General features: G+C 36.7%; 1 protein-coding gene across 1 annotated transcript in view; it reads right to left on the bottom strand.

Annotated features, from left to right (window-relative positions):
• Positions 1 to 2160: 2160 nt before the first annotated feature.
• Positions 2161 to 20927, bottom strand: part of LOC150099042 (growth arrest-specific protein 2-like) — a 196458-nt gene continuing 177691 nt past the window's right edge. Inside the window, exon 7 of the mRNA XM_090404982.1 lies at positions 2161 to 3691. Coding sequence (XP_090261108.1) covers positions 3476 to 3691 — 216 coding nt within the window. The 3' untranslated portion in view covers positions 2161 to 3475. The remainder of the gene's footprint in view (positions 3692 to 20927) is intronic.

Here is a 20927-nt window from a genome sequence, read left to right on the forward strand (position 1 = left end):
TTTACTTACAAAATAGATAGTCAATCACATCCCATTTAAAACAAAAACTACAATAACTACACAACACATACAATAAACTGCCTAATAGCATTCCTCATTAACCAATTGTAGAACATCTCCTTGCACCAGCATTCTTCTAATTATGCTACACAGGACCACTTAAGCTCATCAAGTAGCAAAGGCTTTGCAAACTTGGAATGGAAATCTGTTATATAAACTGGAGCAAATGGGAATGTATACAAAGATGGTGATATGAATAAGAGGGTAGTGATGGACAGATGAAGAATAATATATAGAGAAGTAGAATCACAACCAGGAGACTACAGGTGAGTCATTGGTATGCAGGGATATGTACTTAGGCTAATTTAACTTAGGAAAAGACATGAAGGGACAGTGACGCACTCAAGATTTAATCTTGAGGGGAGGCAAGTTGAGTAGACGATTTACGAATACACACTACGCATTGCATACAACCTATGACTGAGTATCTGCAGTGATCGCCAATATATGATAAGTAGTATAGAAATAGAAGACACAACAAAAATAAAAAAATGAATTTTAATTAGGAAGATTTTGGGAAAATTTTCTAGTGTTTATTTCCTTTTTTTTGGGGGGGGGAATAGTTGTTTGCCGATGATGCAAAACTGACTGAGGTATTAGTTAATAAAGATATGGAAATCCTGCAGGATGAATTGAATAGACTGGCAGTGTGGGCATCAGATAAAGGCTACTAGTCCAATGTGGCAAATTCTAAGATTATGTACTTTGAGGTGAAAATAGCACAGTGCATTACACATATGGAAATGGAATAACTGCTTAGGATATGGATTTAGGGATGATGATAGACAGAACTGATGTTCAAAGAACATATTGCACAAATGAGCAAAACAGTTTAAAGGATAAGTAGATGTTAAAAACACTGACAAGTTGAGATAAAGATATTATTCTCTTCATATGACTGATATGATAACATCCTGACTATTGCTAGTGTGCACAGATTTGATTGACTGCATTTCTTTTGGGATAAGGTAGAGAGAATTCAGAGTCAAATGACCAAGATGGTGGCAAGTCTGTGAAATCACCTTATTTGCACTGGTTACAAGTTGGAACCAAAGGGATATGATAGACACCAATTATTTATGAGATTTTATAAGAAGAAATTTTTTTATACATGACAGGAGAAGAGAGAACAAGGCGCACTCTACATGTTGTGTAACAGCATGGTTAGCAAATGGCAAAAGATAAAATTTTTTGCTTGCAGAGAGCTGATGAGTGGAATGGGTTGCCAGAAGCAGGCCAGATGACTTTGTCCATGCCATGAATTATGGCTAATGTCATAATAAATTTAGTTTAATCCTTTATCTCAGTGAGAGCAAACAAAGTTTGCACCTGAAAATATCTTCAGGACTGAATATAGTGTTGTACTATCTTACCTTGGTAAGTAGTACAACACCAGGCAACTCGTAGCAAAGGTGGAGCAAGTTACCAACACTCCTATCCTATCGCAGTATAGGAGATACTGGGATAGGAGTGTTGGTATCTTGCTCCACCTTTGCTACGAGTTGCCTGGTGTTGTACTTACCAAGGTAAGATAGTACAACACTATATTCAGTCCTGAAGATATTTTCAGGCGCAAACTTTGTTTGCTCTCACTGGGATAAAGGATTAAACTAAATTTATTATATTCTAACCTAGTGAAAAATAAACTTTCAATATGGCTAGTGTCAGCCTTCTTCGGTGAGCCTACTTATTTTATGTTATCCAGAAACTTCCTTAGAGATTAAACAGGGTATTTTTTCAAGACATAAAACCTCTAATAAAGTAGGGTGTGGTCTCATACTGGAAGATGAAATATATCTCCCACCTAAGGATGCTGATAAATGACGATGCCCACAGCAGGTTTCAAACCTGCAGCCTTTTGTTTGCGAAGTAGTATGCTATCTACTTGGCCACTTGGAAATAAGGAGACCTCTGTTTGCCATCACAATGTTATGATCCTTAACACCAGAGCACTGCAGATCTTTCTGCCTTTCTTGTATTATTAACAGTAATTTAATCTCTCTCATGATTTCCTCACAATCGTCCAATTTTCACATGTATTACCTTTTCAAAGTGATAATTGTACTCCACATCTTGAACAGATTTTTTCACCTGCATGAGTTAAATTTTTACATAATGCATACATTTATTGCTTAGAAATTTGCCGAAATACAAATTTTATTAAAAACATCTGCAAAAAAATATTTTACACACACATAATTACAAATCTATGCCAATAGTACATATACAATACACAGGTAGGCAACCTGTAATGTACATTTCTTAAAAATTATTAACTGAATACTGAGGTTATGGACACACTCCAAAAATCTGCTAAAAATATTACTTCACAAAATAGAAATATCACTGAGTATAGCTCATGGTTGCAGTTTAAATCAGCAACACCAAAATATATCTGCATTCTGAGGCTTTCAAAGTCATACTAGCAAGTTCTTCTCTGCACATTTCTTGGATGTGTGTATGTGTGTGTGTGTGAGAGAGAGATTTTATTTTACAATAACAAGGAAAGGAAACTTTAAGCTTAAATATGCACAAGGCAAATTAGTCAGATATCTTTGGCAGTTTTAAAAATATATATATATATACATACATTTCCAGTTGAGAAAAATAATGATTTTAAAGGGTCCATACCTAAAAACAAACAGGACTAGGAAATGATCTAAATTAAATATCTTACATTTAGCATTCTCTCAAATAAATTGTGCTATTTTTGACAAAGTTATTAGCGTGGAAGACACTACAAATACCTTCTGAAGTGATGTGACTAGCTGCTTAGAAACGATTATAATAAAAATATTCTTACACATAATGACATCAAAGTAAAACAGACAGTATATAAATAACACAGCATTCATTATTGACAACAATCGATTGGCTAAAATTTCAAGATAAATAAAATGTTAATAAATGTAATAAACATCATCTGCTCTGACTAACTTAATGTGAGGGGGTGGGGGGGTGAACCTCAATTAGAAATTAGGCTGGTTACGAAAAATAATTTCACATATGAACTTAAATTTAAGAACATGGTAAAACCTTTCAAAGTTAGAAGTTTGAGGTTTCAGCCATGCACATAAAGAGTTGCTATATTTAAGTGAAACAGCAAAATTATGCATCCATTTTGTTTTCTTAAATTTTAAAGAAATACAAGTTTTTGTATTTCTTTAAAACAATGGTTGTGCAGCCCAACACTTAAGTTTAAAGATATGAGGTTTAAGATGAAAATATCATTTATACAAATACAGCATTATTATAGGCTCTTTTGATTTTTCATCCTTCTAGAAAGAGACATTTACAATTTAAACTGAAATAACAGATCTGATGACAAAAGTATTTTTAACATGGGAAAAAAAAAAAGAAATATTTTAAATTTACTTAACAATTTCATATATAAGTTGGAAATTAAAAAAAAAAATTATGTTTTTAATTTTCTTGGTCTTTGACCAGATTTGTATTTTCCTTTAATATATAAAAATTCTTCTGAATCTGGAACGTCTAGGGGTATAAGTTCCTCTGCTATACTTGATCTGCGACTCAAAATGTTTACTTGGCAAGGCTCATGACGCATTAAGTAATGTTCTAGTGTGTCCCAACCACCACCAACACGAACCATAACATGATTTTTCAGTAACTAATGCAGAGAGAGAAAAACAGAAAAGAAACGGTTATTCATTAATAAATAACAGTTCCCTAAGATCTTAGTTATGAAAAAGCACTGTACAATTAAAACTTTAAAACGATTACTATGATCTGGAGAAAGTGACACAGTAAATGACAGAAATCTACCCACAATATCCAGTTTGGTATAGATACAAAGTCATCTTTGTAATTGGTTGCAAAAATGCAGAACCTTTTTTTGCTTAGTTACCATGTATATTATTATTATTATGTAACACCTTCAGGGAGGCCAAAGACTCATCGAGGGAGAGTATGCCAACAGCATCGAATGATTGAGCCCCTTCCAACTACTAACCACGCTCAAACTTGCTGAGCCATTAGTAGCAGAGGCTCTACCAATCAACAAATCTTTATTGATGAAAGTGTTTCCGCTTGGTTATACTATAAATTAAAGATACCAAGAAATTATATACTTGGTTTAATCCTTTACCCAAGTGTAAGCAAACAAGTTTGCACTTGAACTATTTTCAGGACTGGGGCAACTCATGGTAAAGGTGTATGACTTCAAATCATACACCTTTACCATGTATTATATACCTTGCCTTAGTATCCCATAATGCAAAGCACATATCCTTACAGGTATGTATAAAATCAAAAGTTGCACCTGCGATTACAACACACTCTAGCAGTCAAAACTAGAAACATGTTTGTTACTTTTATTCAAAGGGCTGTACTGTAAAAAATCAATCTCATTACTTAATGGGCACACTCTGTATATACAGTAATTTATTTTGTAACCTAGCAAAAAAAAAAAAAAAAAAAAATGCAACTCTCATAACTATCTCTGATCCAGAGTATTTTAATAATATGGTGATACATAATTTTAATACATGTATATGGAAAATCTATGATTTCTGTATTGATTTCGCCTCAGACTTCGTGAATCTACTTACAAATGATGAGGCCTCAATAAAGGTCACTTTAATTCTCTTCTCTCCTCTACAAATCAAATAGCCAAAGATACCATCCTCATTCCAAAATCTAATAAAAAGCATACCTTGATCAACAACTGGGTGCCTGTTTCTCTAACTAATACTAACTACACGATCCTTTTTTCATATTATCAAAGCAGGAATGAGACACATAATCAAATGTTGAAAAGTTCAATAAAGGTCGAAACTAGTCTGGGTAGTGGCCAATCCCTTAATGCATAACAGTATACATATCCACAAGGAGATGTGTTTTGCATTATGGGAGAAACTGGGATAGGAGTGTTGGTAGCTTGCTCCACCTTTGCTACGAGTTGCCTGGTGTTGTACTACTTACCCAGGTAAGATAGTACAACACTATATTCAGTCCTGAAGATATTTTCAGGCACAAACTTTGTTTGCTCTCACTGGGATAAAGGATTAAACTAAATTTATCATTTTAACATAATCAAATGCACACAGGTGTATGGAGTTCCATGGAAACAGTTTCAGAGGAATTAGTGACCTTTACATGATCTACTCTGTGTAGTTAATATGAAAACCCACCCAAAGATGGTACTTTCGTGGATTTTACTCAAGCGTTTGACAATTTCACAAAAGGCTGCAATCCATCATTAAAGGAGCCAGTGCTAATACACTTTTTTTTCTTCTTTTCCTCCTATCCACTAGCTTCTGTAATCCACATTCCCTCAAACACTCTTCATAGCCAACACTCCAGAATCCTGATATCACTTTGGTCATTCATCTTTTGACCCTTTCTAATGTTTCTTCATCACAATAAAAACTAGGTGATGAAATATAAGCACAATAGTCCATATGTGGTCTGACCAATACCTTATATAGAGGCACCACCACCTCCTTATCATTACATGTCAGTATACATTTTATCATAGAAGCAATACGATGTGTAGTCTTTGCAACACTTGCAATGTGTCCTTGGAACTTCAGTCTACTGTTTACCATCACTCAAAGATCCAGAATCTCATCTACTTCCTAAAGTACAGCTCCACCAATACAGTATGTGGCCTTATATATCTGTATCCCAAAGTGTAACATCTTGCATTTATTAATATTAAAACTGTAACTCCACTCATTTCTCCAAGCTAAAAGTCTATTCAAATCTTCCTGTAGATAATTAGCATAAGATACTCCTGATAATTCTACCTCATTTTGCATCATCAGCAAACATCTGAAGATCCCTAGTCACTCTATATGAAATATCATTAACAAATAAGTTAAAACAGTAGGGGGGGGCCCAAGAGCAGAATCCTGAGGCAACTGGTTACCTTCCTTTTCTGAGACACTGCTCCATTATACACAACTTGCTGGTATCTTTCTGAAAGCCAATCTTCAATCCACTTAACCAATTTGCTATCTAATCCCATCTTCTGTAGCTTATACGCTAATCTGTCGTGGTAATCAATCAAATGTCTTTGCAAAATCCAAAAAACATCTCTGTATACAAATCTCCCAACTCAAATTACAACTCTGATATAGACTATGTACTGCTCTCAATATAATATCCCATTTATATCATACAATCATTCTGAACAGTTTATTTCTTGACATTTTGTTGTATGTGTTTTCCAGATCGATAAAACTTCTGGGCAATCTATCTTGAAGTGAATTTCTGATCCTGACAACATCTGTTTAGACAGAACCCAGCTTGTTGTTCAATCAGTTTCCTCTTCTGCAATGTTTCTCAGCTTTTCTCAAGTGTGCTTGCATAAATCTTACCTGTAACTCTGAACAGGGAGATTCCTTTGTAAATTTTCACATTTGAAGTTTACAAGTGCACAAGTAGAGTGTGTTTCAAATACTGATTACTTTAGATGTTAAATAAAGCAATGAGACTGGATGAGATTTTGCCACATTTTGAAGGGACATGCAAAAGAACTGTGACATAATCCATTGACTTGGCTTTGCATTGAGAGTCTGGCCTATAGGAAATGTGCCCAAGGAATGGAAGGAGAGCAAGACAGAGCCACTGCATAAGGGTGGTGATAGAAAGGAGGTGACCAACATAGACAGCTTTGTATTTCTTAACTACTGAAGAAATACAAGATTTTGGAAAAATTAGTGATATAGATTTTGTTTTCGAAGTGTTCAAAATACTTACCACAGCTATATACAAGCCATTAGTGTGGTTATGCTTGGATGATGTGTTTTCCATTTGGACCCATGGACAAGACCCATTGGATTCATTTGTTATCGACCTAAATAGCCAACACCTCAAAATTCACTTTACAGTAGAAAAATATTCTAATAAGTGTTGGTCTTTTCTTGACACATTAGTTACCAGGTTTTCAGATGGTTCACTATCTTTTTCCATTTATATAGAAAGCCAACACACACAAAGATATCTACATAAACAATTACATCATTATCTAGCCCAGAAGTATGGTTTTCTAAAAACACTTACACACAGAGCTAGGCTAGGACTATTTATTCTAATGATGCAGCTCTTTCTATCAAAACTTTTCTGGCCAATGGCTACAGCTCCTACAAAACAGATAAAATACTATATAGCGTTCTTACTTCCCCCCCCCCCCCCCTCCTCAAACGCACAAGAACAAAACACATCTATTCCTATTCCCTATGTCCAAGGTACATCTGAAAAGATAGTCAAAGTGCTAATAAAATATAACCTTCGCACTATGTTCAAACTCACGTTAAATTAGCAACTCTGATCTGCTCTCCTAAGGAAATGGAAGCTGCATACTATATATCCCCTGGTATAACCTGGAGTGTATGGAGCTTTGTGTGACTATGACTAAAGTAATGTATGACTGCATACCAAAGGTTAAGCAAGTAAACAGGGTAGGAATGAAATGGATGAACAGTGAAATCAAGCGTGTGCTGGAAAAGAAAATTTTATGGAGGAGGTACAAGAAAGTTGGGGGTGATCGGATCCATGAACAGGCTAGAAAGGTGATGAGCATGGTAAAGAAAGAAAAGGTGCAGTATGAAAGAAGATTGGCTGGTCAGGCCAAGGCTAACTCAAGGGAATTTTTCCATTACATGGCAAAGCAAGAGAAAGAATAGTTTTGGCAGATTAACACTGGTGGATAGTCATGGCAGCAGACTAACAGCTGCAAAGGATATAGTGGACTTACTAAGCAAGCACTTTATCAGCATATATCATACAGGTGTAAATGATTCTGTGTAATATATAGAAGAGAGACAAGTAATAGGAGAATTGGAAGTGAAAGAAACATGTGTATCAGATGTTGGTTGGGTTAGATGTGAATAAGGCTGTGGGAATGGATGACATATCACCACATATTCTTAAGGCATGTGCACCACGGCTGGTTATGCCTTTGACCTGGTTATTTAATGAAAGTCATGCAGTGGGTAGGGGACCTAAGGAGTGGAAAGGAGGCAAAATAGTACCACTCCACAAGCATGGCTCTAAGACAGAAGTCTCCAACCATTCCAACCATAGGCTAGTCTGTATAACTGCAGTTGTGGTCAAGGTGTTGGAGAGATTAGTAAGGAATAGAATACAGAATTGGGGGTTGATGGACATAGCATTCTTTATGATGGTCAGCATGGAATTGTAAAGGATAGGTCCTGCAAGTAAATTACTGTTTTAGTAATTTACTTGCATTTTATGATAAGGTGATAAGTGCGTTAGATAAGGGAGAATCATACACAGTGACATTCTTAGACTTTAAAGATTATTCTTAGACTTTGCAAATGCATTTGATAGATTACCACATGATAAGTTGGTGTACAAGCTGCAGAGGTTGGGAATAGATAGTGTATTCGTTAGATGAATCAGAGATTGGCTCTGAATGATACCAGCAGGTTGTGCATAATGGAGCAGTGTCTCAAAAAAGGAGGGTGACCAGTGGCATGCCCCAGGGTTCTGTTCTTGGGCTCCTGCTGTTTAACTTGTTTGATATTACATTGAAATATATGATGGATATGAAGCGCATGAGGATATGTATTTAATCCATAATGGCCGGTAAGGTGGTTAATTCTCTTCAGGAAGATTTGAACAGACTTTTTACTTGGAGAAAAGAGTGGGATTGTAGTTTTAATATCAATAAGTGCAAGGTGTTGCGTTTTGGAGTGCAGAAATATAAGGCTGTGTACTATATCAATGGTGCCGTACTGCAGGAAGTGGATGAGATTAGAGATTTCGGAGTGATGGTTGACATTTAGAGGTCATACTGCTATTGCTGCAAAGGCTGCACATCATAGTGCTGCAATGATAAAAAGTACTCTAACATGTAAGGATAAGGAAGTGGTTGTGCCACTGTATAAGGCACTGGTCAGACCACACTTGGACTATTGTACTCAGATCTGGTCGCCAGGTTTTCAATGTAATGGAGATAACCTCTCCAATGTCTCCCCATCACATTGAAAACCAGGTGACCAGATCTGAGCACAATAGTCCAAGTATGGTCTGACCGGAACCAGAGGTCATTCCTAGAAGTTATGTAAAAGTGTGGTGAAGAGGGGTGTGAGGAGTAGATTTTTTACATGGAGAATTGTCAGTGAATGGAATGCATTACCAGAATATGTTGTTAATGTAAGGAGTGTTAAGGATTTTAAGATTCTATATGACAAATATGTTATCAGTTGAATGAACCTCCCACGATGAGTCTGTTGACTCCATGGAGGGTGTAATAATAATAATAATATAATTGAGACATTTAAACTAAGTATTTATAGATTTGACAAAGAGGGGTTCTTTCATGTGGTAGAATAAGGGGCCATCCCTGGAATTTGCAAAAGGAAGCTGTAAACAACAGAGCGAGAATGGTTCAACCACCCTGGAGGGTGGTTGAACCACTCTCACCTGTTGAGATGTATTGCCTGATAGAGTGGTGAGAGCATAAATGGTGAATGAGTTTAAGGAGTGGTATAAAAGACTGTGGATGGGCCCATAATGAATCTTGTGACTCCATGAAGTCTTGAATCGTTTCCTTTTTGGAGTGGTACTATAAGAGCTCTACTCTAAATCATATGTATGTACTCCTGACTGCATTCCTCTGAAATATTTTCTACCATCGTTCCATCAATTCTTGTTTCATTGAACATGTTTCAAAGTAATTACTTCAGACATCTAGAATATCTTTATGTTCAGTTTACATCATCTTTATCTCTTTATCATCTGATTCCATTTCAGTACTCTCTCCATTTCAAAGCTTTTTCAGCAGGCTGTAGAACAGTTTGCCACCGTCCTAATATTTATCACGTTTTTATCCAAGTATTTCCATTGCTTTTGTTTAGCTACTTTTAAACACTGCTTTGCTGTATTTATTTTTTTTTTTCTGCATTCACTCAGAGCACATGCTGAGTAACTTACTACAAACTTTTTGATATGCTTTCTTCTTTTCCTGCCTCTATAACTTTCTGAGTCGATCATGAAGTTCTGATTTTTCTATCCTTACAGACAATCTGAATACATGCTACTCTGGCTGAATAAATATTTTCTTCAAGGTCTGCCACTGAATTTGCAAGGTTTGATTCTAAAAAAAAAATCTAAGAAAAAATTAAAGGGTTTTTTCAAGCCCTTTAATTTTTTCTGTATTATATGGGCACCTCTCTGAAGATTCAACTTAGGAGATAATAACTATCCACACAATATCTATCATACCTCTCCCCAATAACAGACAGAGCACTCACAACTGGCATAAAATAAGCAGCATCTGAATAATATCTGCATATCTGAGTCTAGAGTTCACCTCTGAAAACTGCTTGACTTTGATTCTATAGTACTTATATAAAATAATTACTATTAAAATTTAATTTTTAATATATATTTTAATTATATAATAAACTGTGCAATTTTTGGTCCAGTCATTAAAAGAAGTTAAAAAGGAACTTCTTCAACTATCAAAGAAGCATGGAGGTTTCAGACTTCCACTATTAAAATTCTGCTATTTAGCAATATAGCTTTAAAAATTCATAAAATATCATATACCTATCACACATGTGCAGCCCTCCTCCAGTACTATCTAGATTTTCATCACCTATTCAGAGTAAACAATTATAACGGATCCGAGAATGTTTCTCGATACAACAGTATTATGTGTGTTAACCATGAGAATGTTATATCATTCTGCAATGATATTCTATCCATTAGTAAAAGCAAACCTAGTATAAGTCAGTATTTTACCTCTTCTGCCATGGAATTCCACAGCTGATACTAAGAATGACACTGTATTGTATTTAATAACTTTTTTCCTTTTTGCAATACCTCTCCTCCACCAGTTACAGTTAACAATGGGGAAAGAATTCTGATATTTATAATTAATGAGTTAAATTATCATTTATGGGAAATTATAAAAAAAAGCATAGTTTTGAAAACTGGCAATATGACATGACATTCAGATATTTTACATCAGATTGTTCTTGACTGCTACAGTATTTTGTATATATACTAACTGGTCTGAGTGTAAAGCATAAAATATTTTTCAGAAAGAATAAACAAAATAGGAGAGTGTGAGTGTGATGTTTTTTCTATCCTGGAAACTTGGGTTCTTCATCCTGCATACAGGTAAATCAGCCAATGAGAACACATGCAATTTACAGACAAAAAAACACTGTTGTTGATGGTTGGCAATAAATGGCACTGATGGTAATAGTGTTCTAATTGGAGAATTGCATAGTAGAGGCGACTGCAGACAACATCTATGTACTGAAATAGAGCAGAGTGCTTTCCTGCAGTGATGCCTTGAAGGTTTCACATTGTAATAACAATATCCAATGATTTGAGCCCAGTTAGGATAGAAAGCTATGATTGCAATATTATTAATGATTGTACATGCAGCAGTGAGTTTGAAGTGATTACTTGGAAGGTACAGTCCAACAGGATCACATACATGGTGAGGTGTTGTTACAGCCCTAGCAGATCAGTTACTGATGACGATGAAATACACAATTTTGACTGAACTTGGATTGGGTAATAGTGAAATCTCACGAGAAGAATGGAATGAAATTTATTGAACTGTTGTGGGATAACTTTCTCAATCAGCATGGGACTGAAGAAACTTCAGATCAATGTGCATTACACCTGATTATAGCATCAGAAGAGGCTTCCATTTTTTATTTATTTATTTTTTTTTTTAAATGCTGTTCCCATCCATGAAAGCTTTTTCTGTAAACCTATAGTACATTAGTACACGGGCAAGCTAGAGATATTTTTTCTACCTTTTTTATTAATTTAACTGTGTTTGATTTTTTTTTAATATTTTTTTTTACATGACTTGGAAAACCTGCTTTAGAGACCAAACATGGAACTTTTTCAAGCCATTTCAGGCCTCCAATAAGCAGGATAGCGGTCTCACACCAAGCAATGACATTCATCTCCCACCTAAAGACAATCACAAACATCAGTGCCCATTGCGAGATTCGAAGCTGCAACCTGTTGGTTGGTGAGCAAAAATACTAACTTCAGCCAACTATGTTAAAGAAGTGTTAAATTAAAGTGTTAAGTGATCAGTTAAAGAAGTGACTGTTCTGCTTCTGGTTAGTGACAGTGATCATGCTGTACTTACTTGAGAAGTGGCTAAAGTATATGGATATTCCATTCAGGTAAGGTTACATACTGAACTACAAAGCAGGAAATCTGATACCAGTTGCTAGATAGGAAGGATATGAGCAGTGAATATGGGAAGAATTACAAAATACTTAAATAATACAGTATCGAAGGTAGGTGTCCCTATAGTTCAAAGATAAATAGGATGTGAAATGGATGCATAATCTTATTAAGCAAGAGATTCTTAAAAAAAAAAAAAAACTGTGTTTATAACATGTGTCAACTATGAAGGTTACATAGCTTAGAATGAAAAAGTTACAAGTATTGCACAGAAAACTAAGTTTCAATAATGAAAAGAAATTTGCTCTCGAAGAACAACCCCAAAGAATCCTATTGTTATGCTGCAAATATAAGAACGAATCATTATGAAAGAATAACCCTACCAAATGCAAATGGTATGCTGGTAGCAGATACAGAAGAGATTGTTTGACTAAGAAGTGCTCATGTTGCTAGGAGTATTAATCTGGTGTATGCAACATTGAGCTTAATACTATCCCCACAGTGGATGAAGCACAGGAAAGATTCCACAGGAGTAGAAAGAATACCATTGCTAAAGAATGGCCTGGTTGGTGGTTAGCGTATCTGCTCTGCAGCCAAAAGGCTGTGGGTTCGAATCCCACCGTGGGCATGGATGTTTGTGATTTTCTGTGAAAATACTAGTGATAGTGGAACGGTAGATGGCATTGGTAGATGATGATGGTAGTTGTGGTTCGATGGTGGTTCAGGTGTCCTCCCTCGATGAGTCCTTGGACTCCCTGGAGGTGCATGTAATAATAATAATAAAGAGTGGTGCAAAGACTGATGTTTCTATCAACCTATCAGTGTCTCTGCAGTTGTGGTGAAGACAGAAAAGTCACAAGAGCTGGCACACATAGAATTCATACTTCACATTGAACAGCATGGATTTACCAAGGAGAGATAACTTGGTAACATTTTATGATACTGTTACAACTGAGTTAGACAAGGAGAATGAATACAACCACGAAATTTTTGACTCCTTTAAAGTTTTTGGCAGGATACAGCATGGAAGCTGTTGTAATCAGCTAGAGGATAATGGATAGGATTATTATTATTACCACCCCAAGACCTCATGGAGTCAAAGACTCATCTGGGAGGTCCTTTTATCACACACACAGCTCATCATACTGTGTTTTAAACACATTCAAACTCTTTGCAAACACCACATTCTCAGGCAAGGCATTCCAATCATTCACAACTCCGCACGAAAAAAACCTGCCTCTCACTCCCCTACTCACACCTTCCTTACGCAGTTTCCAGGAATGATCCCTGGTTCTTCCCTGATCTCCCACTATTCTCTGTAACATTCTTCAGCATTGATCCTATAACAACCCCTTACCTACAACTTGTAGGTCTCTATCATATCTCTCCCCTTCCTCCTGTCCACCAGACTGCAAATTACATCTTCTCAATCTTTCCTCATACTCGACATTCCAGAGGTCAGAAACTACCTTAGCCAGTCCTTTGGACCCTTTCCAACATCTCTTCATCCTTCTGAAAACCGATTGACCAAATCTGGGCACAATAGCCCGTGTGTGGCCTAATCAAAGCCTTATACAACGGAACAAGAATCTCCCTACTTCTACGCGCCAGTGTCTTCTGCATCATTCCGAGAAGCCTTTGTATTGTCTTCACAATTTTGGTGATGTGTCCCCTAAATTTTAGATCCTTATCCACTATCGCTCCCAGATCTCTTATTTCCTCTACCTCCAACAATATATTCTCACCAAGCATAAATTCTGCATCCCATCTTTGTTTTCCAAATTTTAAAACCTTACATTTTGCAACATTGAACTTGCATCCCCATTTCCGTGCCCAATCACTCAATCTATTCAAGTCTTCCTGTAAGGCCACAATATCTTCACTACACTTCATGGTTTGTCCCAACTTTGCATCATCTTCAAACAACTGAATATCTCCATCCAAATCTTCATCAATATCATTAATATACAAGTTAAACAGCAGTAGACCTAAAACGGACCCTTGAGGCACTCCACTAGTGACTTTCCTTTTCCTGGATATCGCACCCCCCATACACAACTTGTTGATACCTATCAGATAGCCAGTCTCCAATCCAATGCACCAATCTAAAATCGAACCCCATCTGCTCTAGTTTGACTGTCAACCTATCATGAGGTACTCTATCAATAGCCTTTGCGAAATCCAAGTATATTACTGTATATCCTTCTCCTCTGTCCAAGGAAGCAGTCACTTTATTGTAATAAGTAAGTAGATTACTAAAACATGACCTCCCTTTAGCAAATCCATGATGTCCATCAAAGATAATACCATTGTTATCAACCCAACTCTGGATCCTAGTTCTCACAAGCTTCTCCAACACCTTAACCACAACACCTGACACACAGATAGGCCTATAGTTCGATCACCTCCTTTATGAAGTGGCACAATCTTGCCCTCCTTCCACTCCTTAGGAACTTGACCGAGTGCAAGACTCATATTAAAAAAATATGTCAAGGCAGGTATCAACTCCCTGGCACATTCTTTCAGAATACATGGTGATATATTATCAAGTCCCACAGCCTTATTAACATCTAGTTTACTCAACTCCCCATACACCTCTTGCTCACCTACAGTCAGTCTCTCCTCCCCATCATCAACTGCTCTCAATCCCTCCATGAAGTCACATTCACAAGATTGAAAGATCTTTATGAACTGCTCATTAAGTATCTCCACCACACATTCTGCATTAGCTGTATTTATACCATTTTCTCCAATCAATGTTATCCTTCCATAATTATTCTTTCTTTTGCTGGCTACATATCGAAAGAACTCCTTAGGATTCTTTTTGGCTTCATTAGCCAACTGCTGTTCATACCTATCTTTAGCTATCCTCACCAACCAAGTCACCCTCCTTGCTTGGTCTTTGTAGACCTCATGGAATTGGTTACTTCCACTTCTCTTATGCTTCCTCCACAATGTCCTTTTCCTATCGCATGCTTAATCTCTTTATTCATCCATCTCACGCCCACTTTATTTAACCTTCTCACCCTTGGAATACATTTAGACATTGCTTCTACTAAACAGTTTTTGAAAATCCCCCAAGCTCCACTGATCTCTTTTCCAGCTAACTCCTCATTCCACGCTATACCCGCAAGTTGCCTCCTGAGCTCTTCGTAATCACCCCCCTTGTAGTTCCACATATACTCTTTTCTCACATAGGTTCTCACACTGCTGGCAACCACCCAGGCAATCACCTCAGGGTCACTCTCACCAATTGGTGGATGATTTGACACCTCATTTAGAATTACATCCTCTGATGAGATGACCAAATCCAAGACCCTCAATCCTCGTGTGTGTCCTCTGAAACTAGTAATCCAAACTAGTAATTATAAATTACTAGTTTCGATAATGAGGATGGCTGACTAGTAAATCAAAAAATGAAGTATAGGGATGCAAGTTTGCAAGATTTAAGATTTGCAGTACTGTACCATAGGGATCAGTCCTTGGTCATTAATTCTGACTAAAGACTTTGTTGTTGGAAGTTTTTTCACTTGGTTAGAGTATAAATTATATATTTAATTTAATCCTTTATCCAAGTGTAAGCAAACAAAGTTTGTGCCTGAAGTATCTTCAGGACTGGGGCAGCTCATGGCAAAGGTGGACTGATTTCACATCACTTGCCTTAGTATCCCATAATGCAAAGCATGGGATATTAAGGCAAGTGATGTCTTCAGGACTGGGGCAACTCGTGGCAAAGGTGCACTGACTTCACATCACTTGCCTTAGTATCCCATAATGCAAAGATACTTCAGGTGCAAACTTTGTTTGCTTACACACTCTCTAATCCACAGTAATTTAATACTAAGGTGTGACAACTTTTTTTTTTGGCAACTGGTAGATGAAAATATGACTTCTGCATAGCTTCAACCTTGGTATCACCTCTGGGTCTGGCTCCCACTGAAGAGACCTCAATAAAGGTCAAAATTGGTCTGGGTAATGACCCTTCCCATAATGCATAGCATTATACATGTCTGCAAAGAGATGTGCTTTGCATATACTAAGGCAAGTGATGTGAAGTCAGTCCAATTTTGCCACAAGTTGCCCCAGTCATGAAGATACTTCGGGCACAAACTTTGTTTGCTTATAATTGGATAAAGGATTTAAAGACTGTTTCATCTATTCATCTATTTTTATCTATTTAAATAGAGATTCATCTATTTAAATGATCCTGTATATCTCTATATTATCCTTGTCTTTCACAGTTTAGCATCATCAGCAAAAAATTGGATAATTCCCTCCCCTAAATATTTACCCATATCATTAATGTACAAATTTTGCAGCATTCATCCTAGCACAAATCCCTGTTGCATGCCATGTATCACCAACCTTTTCCGTGATTGAATGCTGCTACTACATACATACATACCACTCTGATGTCTGCCTATCAGCCAATCTCTTATCCAACCACCATTTTTTCCACTTTATGTAACAGAGTACTGGAGAGGAGGAGGGGTCAATATTTCTTTGCAAGGTCGTTTCTTTTATCCCACTCAGCTGTCATTTTATTATATAGGAATGAGTACAGTTTTACAGAACATGCTGCTATCCAGAAAATATATACATTCCGATCTATCAGCTTCTGAATTCCATATCAGATAACTGAATTTTCATCAGTGAACCAGGATAAACAGTGAAAACCCAGCTTTGGAAAGAATCATCAGCACTGAAGATAAACACCACCAATAAGAGAAACAACAAAAGAGAGAGGTCAAGCTAGCAAAAGAATTAGATAATTGAAGGATTTGATTATACTTAAGAGATAAAGTTACTAGGAACTAGAAATCGTTTAAAGAAGAGAGTGGCTATAGTATTCAACAACATACCTGCGGAATAAGTTTGTTTGGAAGCTGATTTCACATTGACTGTACAAATTTTACCTCAGTATTATTATTATTTGACACCTCCAAGGAGTCCAAAGACTCATCGAGGGAGAGCACCTACACTATAACTCTCTGTCTCCACCACTCTCCACTAACTACAATGTACCGCAACTACCATCATTATCTACACCAACACTATTACTGCCCACTACCACCACTAGTACTTTCACAGACAATCACGAACATCCATGCCCATGGCAAGATTCAAACCCACAGCCTTTTGGTTGGAGAGCAGATACGCTAATCATTCGGCCAACCGGGCCAGCAAAATCGAACCTACAGTATATCAGTCTTTCTTTTACTAATACCATGGTGTAGTCATTGTTATCACTGGGTTGCACAGGCACCATAATTATTATTACATTAATGTCCATGGAGTCACTAGATTCATTGTGGAAGGCTCACTCAACCAGCAACATGTCTATCATAAAGAACTTTGAAGTTATTTACGCTCCCTGTGGTCACAATGCATTCCACTCACCAACAACTCTGTACGTAAAAAATGACTCCTCACACCCTTCTTCACCACATCTTTATACAACTGCCAGGGATAGCCTCTCATTCTTCCCATTTTAATGTCTCTGTTGAAAGTTTTTCCCACTTGGTGATACTATAAATTAAAGATGCCAAGAAATTATATTCTTGGTTTAATCCTTTATCCAAGTGTAAGCAAACAAAGTTTGCACATGAAGTAGCTACACAACTGGGTAACTCGTATATAGAGGATATACGAGTTACCCAGTTGCCTTATAATCCCATAATGCAAAGCACATATCCTTACAGACAAGTATAATGCTATGCAGGGAAGGGTCAATACCCAGGCCAGTTTCAACCTTTATTGAGGTGAAAAAGCGAAAGGTTTCTCATCAAAGGCCTGCAGTAGTTAGTATAGGGGTGCAAGAGAGCCTGTTAGTATTAGGAGAAAGAAAAACAGATAGATAGCATGAGAGATAGAGAAAAGGCCTCAGCTCTTTTATATCATCATCATATAGCCAAAGGTTATCAGTTTTCCTTTTTCACCAATCTCACATAGATGAACAAGCAAAAGACCAATTGAAACTAAAGCGCAAAGATGACTGATACCCAGGTGGTTAGCCCCGTCTGGGTTAACTGCCTTGAGTTGGCCTTCTCTGCCTGGGATTGCTCTCCAGTCATCCCTGCAATTGACTATAACACCACATTGAATTAAGAGGATGGAACTATTTAAAAAACCTCTCGTAATAAGAATAGACAGAATTTTATCTCCCACCTGGTGAATATTGATAAGGTGGGTGGTCTTATACCATCTAGTGATAAAGTTGATATCTCCTAGAATGCATGCTTCTTTCTAAATGCAAAAATCATCTGACTGAACAATAAAATTTCCACAATACAATATTATAAAGCATTTGGATATCATATTGCTGGTTTTCAAATCCATGTATATTTCTAGCCTTCCATAAATGGTATTTTAATTCATTAATTATAAAAATCAAAATTCTCTTCCCATTGCTGACAGGTGGTGGGTGCTGCAAAAAAATAATCTGTTCTAATTAAGAAGAAAAGCCAAACGGCTATTTTTCTGGCGAAGTTGATAAATTAAAGGTATAAAAATCCCTTATTGTTTTTCAGCCATGTAGAAAGTATTTTATCTTGGGTATAATAAATGTTAAAGATATCAAGTTATTTTAAACCTGGTTTTACTCCATTTCCCAAGTAAGCAAACAGAAAAATAAGTCAAGTTTGCGCCTGCACGTAATGCAAGTCTAGCTGACCCTGCAGGTAGTGCAAGACCATGGTAACTCATGGTAAGAGTGGAATAAGCTCTGATCACTAATCTTAATATTTACCCATAATGCAAAGCACATCTCCTGGAGGAGATGTATGATGCTTTGTATTAAAGGCAAGGGGCCACTACCCAGACCGGTTTCGACCTTTATTGAGGTCTCATCGGTGGGAGCCAGGCTAGAAATATCAAGATTTTAGTAATACAGAGCTTATAAGTATTTTACCAGAACAAGTTACCATAAGGTGTTTTAACCTTATTAAATAAAAATATCAGGAGGAGAAAGATACCATGAGTTACCTTGGTCTTGCACTACCTGCAGGGTCAGCTAGACTTGCATTACGTGCAGGTGCAAACTTGACTTATTTGTCTGTTTGCTTACTTGGGAAATGGAGTAAAACCGGGTTTAAAATAGCTTGGTATCTTTAACATGTTTTTCAGCCAGTAAACGAAACTCTAAGATCGAAAACTACGATCTTAGAGTTTCATGCATAATCCGTCAGCATGAAACGCTCAGATCGTAGTTTTCGATCTTAGAGTTTCGCTTATTGGCTGAAAAACAATATTTTATCCCCTTAAAGAATCTGTTCTGTTGTAAGTAATGGAATGCTCAACACATTTGCATACCTGATCCATAAACATAGGGCAAGAGGAAAGCTGCAGAATGCATGTTCTACTGTTTCCAGTCGGTTACTGATGTCACAGACTGGATCTCTGATGTGATGTTAAAGTACCTCCATTTGATGGTATGACTGGAAGGCAGCCATATGCAATACTCCAAGCAAGATCCCTCTTAGGGTTCCCTTGTAACTTCATAAGTTATGAAACAAAATATTGTTGTCAGTACCCAACTGTGGAACTTCACGGTGAAAGAGATTAAAGATTTCTTTATATCAAATTTTACTTTTTTTTAAGGAAAGAATGTCAATTCCAGAGTGTTTTAGCAGTCTTAAATTAAGCACAGAGTGTTGTAATATTCAGGAACAATCTCAGGTTTTGGACCTTTATAATCATTAACTCCAAACAGGGGAAGATGAAAACCCAAGTAGTACTGGAGAAGGTCTGCACATGTGTGATTAGTCTGCAATATTATGGATTTTAGAAGCTGTATTGCTTAAATAGCAGAATTTTTAAGACTGGAAATCCAAATCCTCCATGCTTCTTTGATAGTAGAAGAAATCCTTTTTAACTTCTTGGTATCGGTTGGACCAAAAAAATTGCAGAGGTTTACTACATAATTGCTTTTCTTCAGCTTCTGTGATGTCTGTAATATTTATTATGTACAAATGAGCAGGAGAGATTATGGTTTTGAGTTTTGGCTTTAGAAGAAAAGGAGTGGCCCTATTTTCCAGTCTTCTAATATTTCAAAGTTGTTGTATATAAGTTCTTGGACTGGTAATACTGGGTAAGTGGAGAAGGAAATTCCAAGTATAATGAGGGGTTTTCTCTCTCTCTTTCTCTCTCAGGGGTTAGTCCAAAAGGAATGCCTCCAAGATCCCACTTTCCATAAACTTTTAATTTCGTCTTGTCTGCATTAATAATTAATCCACTGCTTTTGCTGAATATATCATTATATATCATTATCCTTCAAAGTTTCCACATTATCGGCATATGCTAATACCTTATTTTCTGTATACTGCTAAACCTGGTGCTCCAATACACCTGTGTGCTTTTAATTATGTATCTCATTCCCACTTTGAGCCTGTTATTAATAATGCAGAAAAAATCTTGTAGTCAGTATTAGATAGAGAAATAGGTCTCCAGCTGCTGATTAAGGTGTGATCTCTATTAGGTTTAGGAATGAGGACAGTATGGCTTGCTATAAATTCACTTGGTATGTCTCCTGATGAGAGAAAGGAATTAAACAGTGTAACTAGAATGGGAAGAATAAAATCCCAGGCCTTGCAATAAAGTTCTATATAGCCCTAGACCATCAGGTCCTGGGGATTTTCTTGTCTGGCATTCTTTATAGACTGTGGTAACTTCAGATGCTGTAATGGGTCTGTAAAGCCCATCTTTGA

This window comes from Typopeltis vanoorti, chromosome 15 (assembly GCF_054136105.1).
Source record: "Typopeltis vanoorti isolate ZY-2024b chromosome 15, IOZ_Tvanoo_1.0, whole genome shotgun sequence".
In the NCBI taxonomy this organism is placed as follows: Eukaryota; Metazoa; Arthropoda; class Arachnida; order Uropygi; family Thelyphonidae; genus Typopeltis; species Typopeltis vanoorti.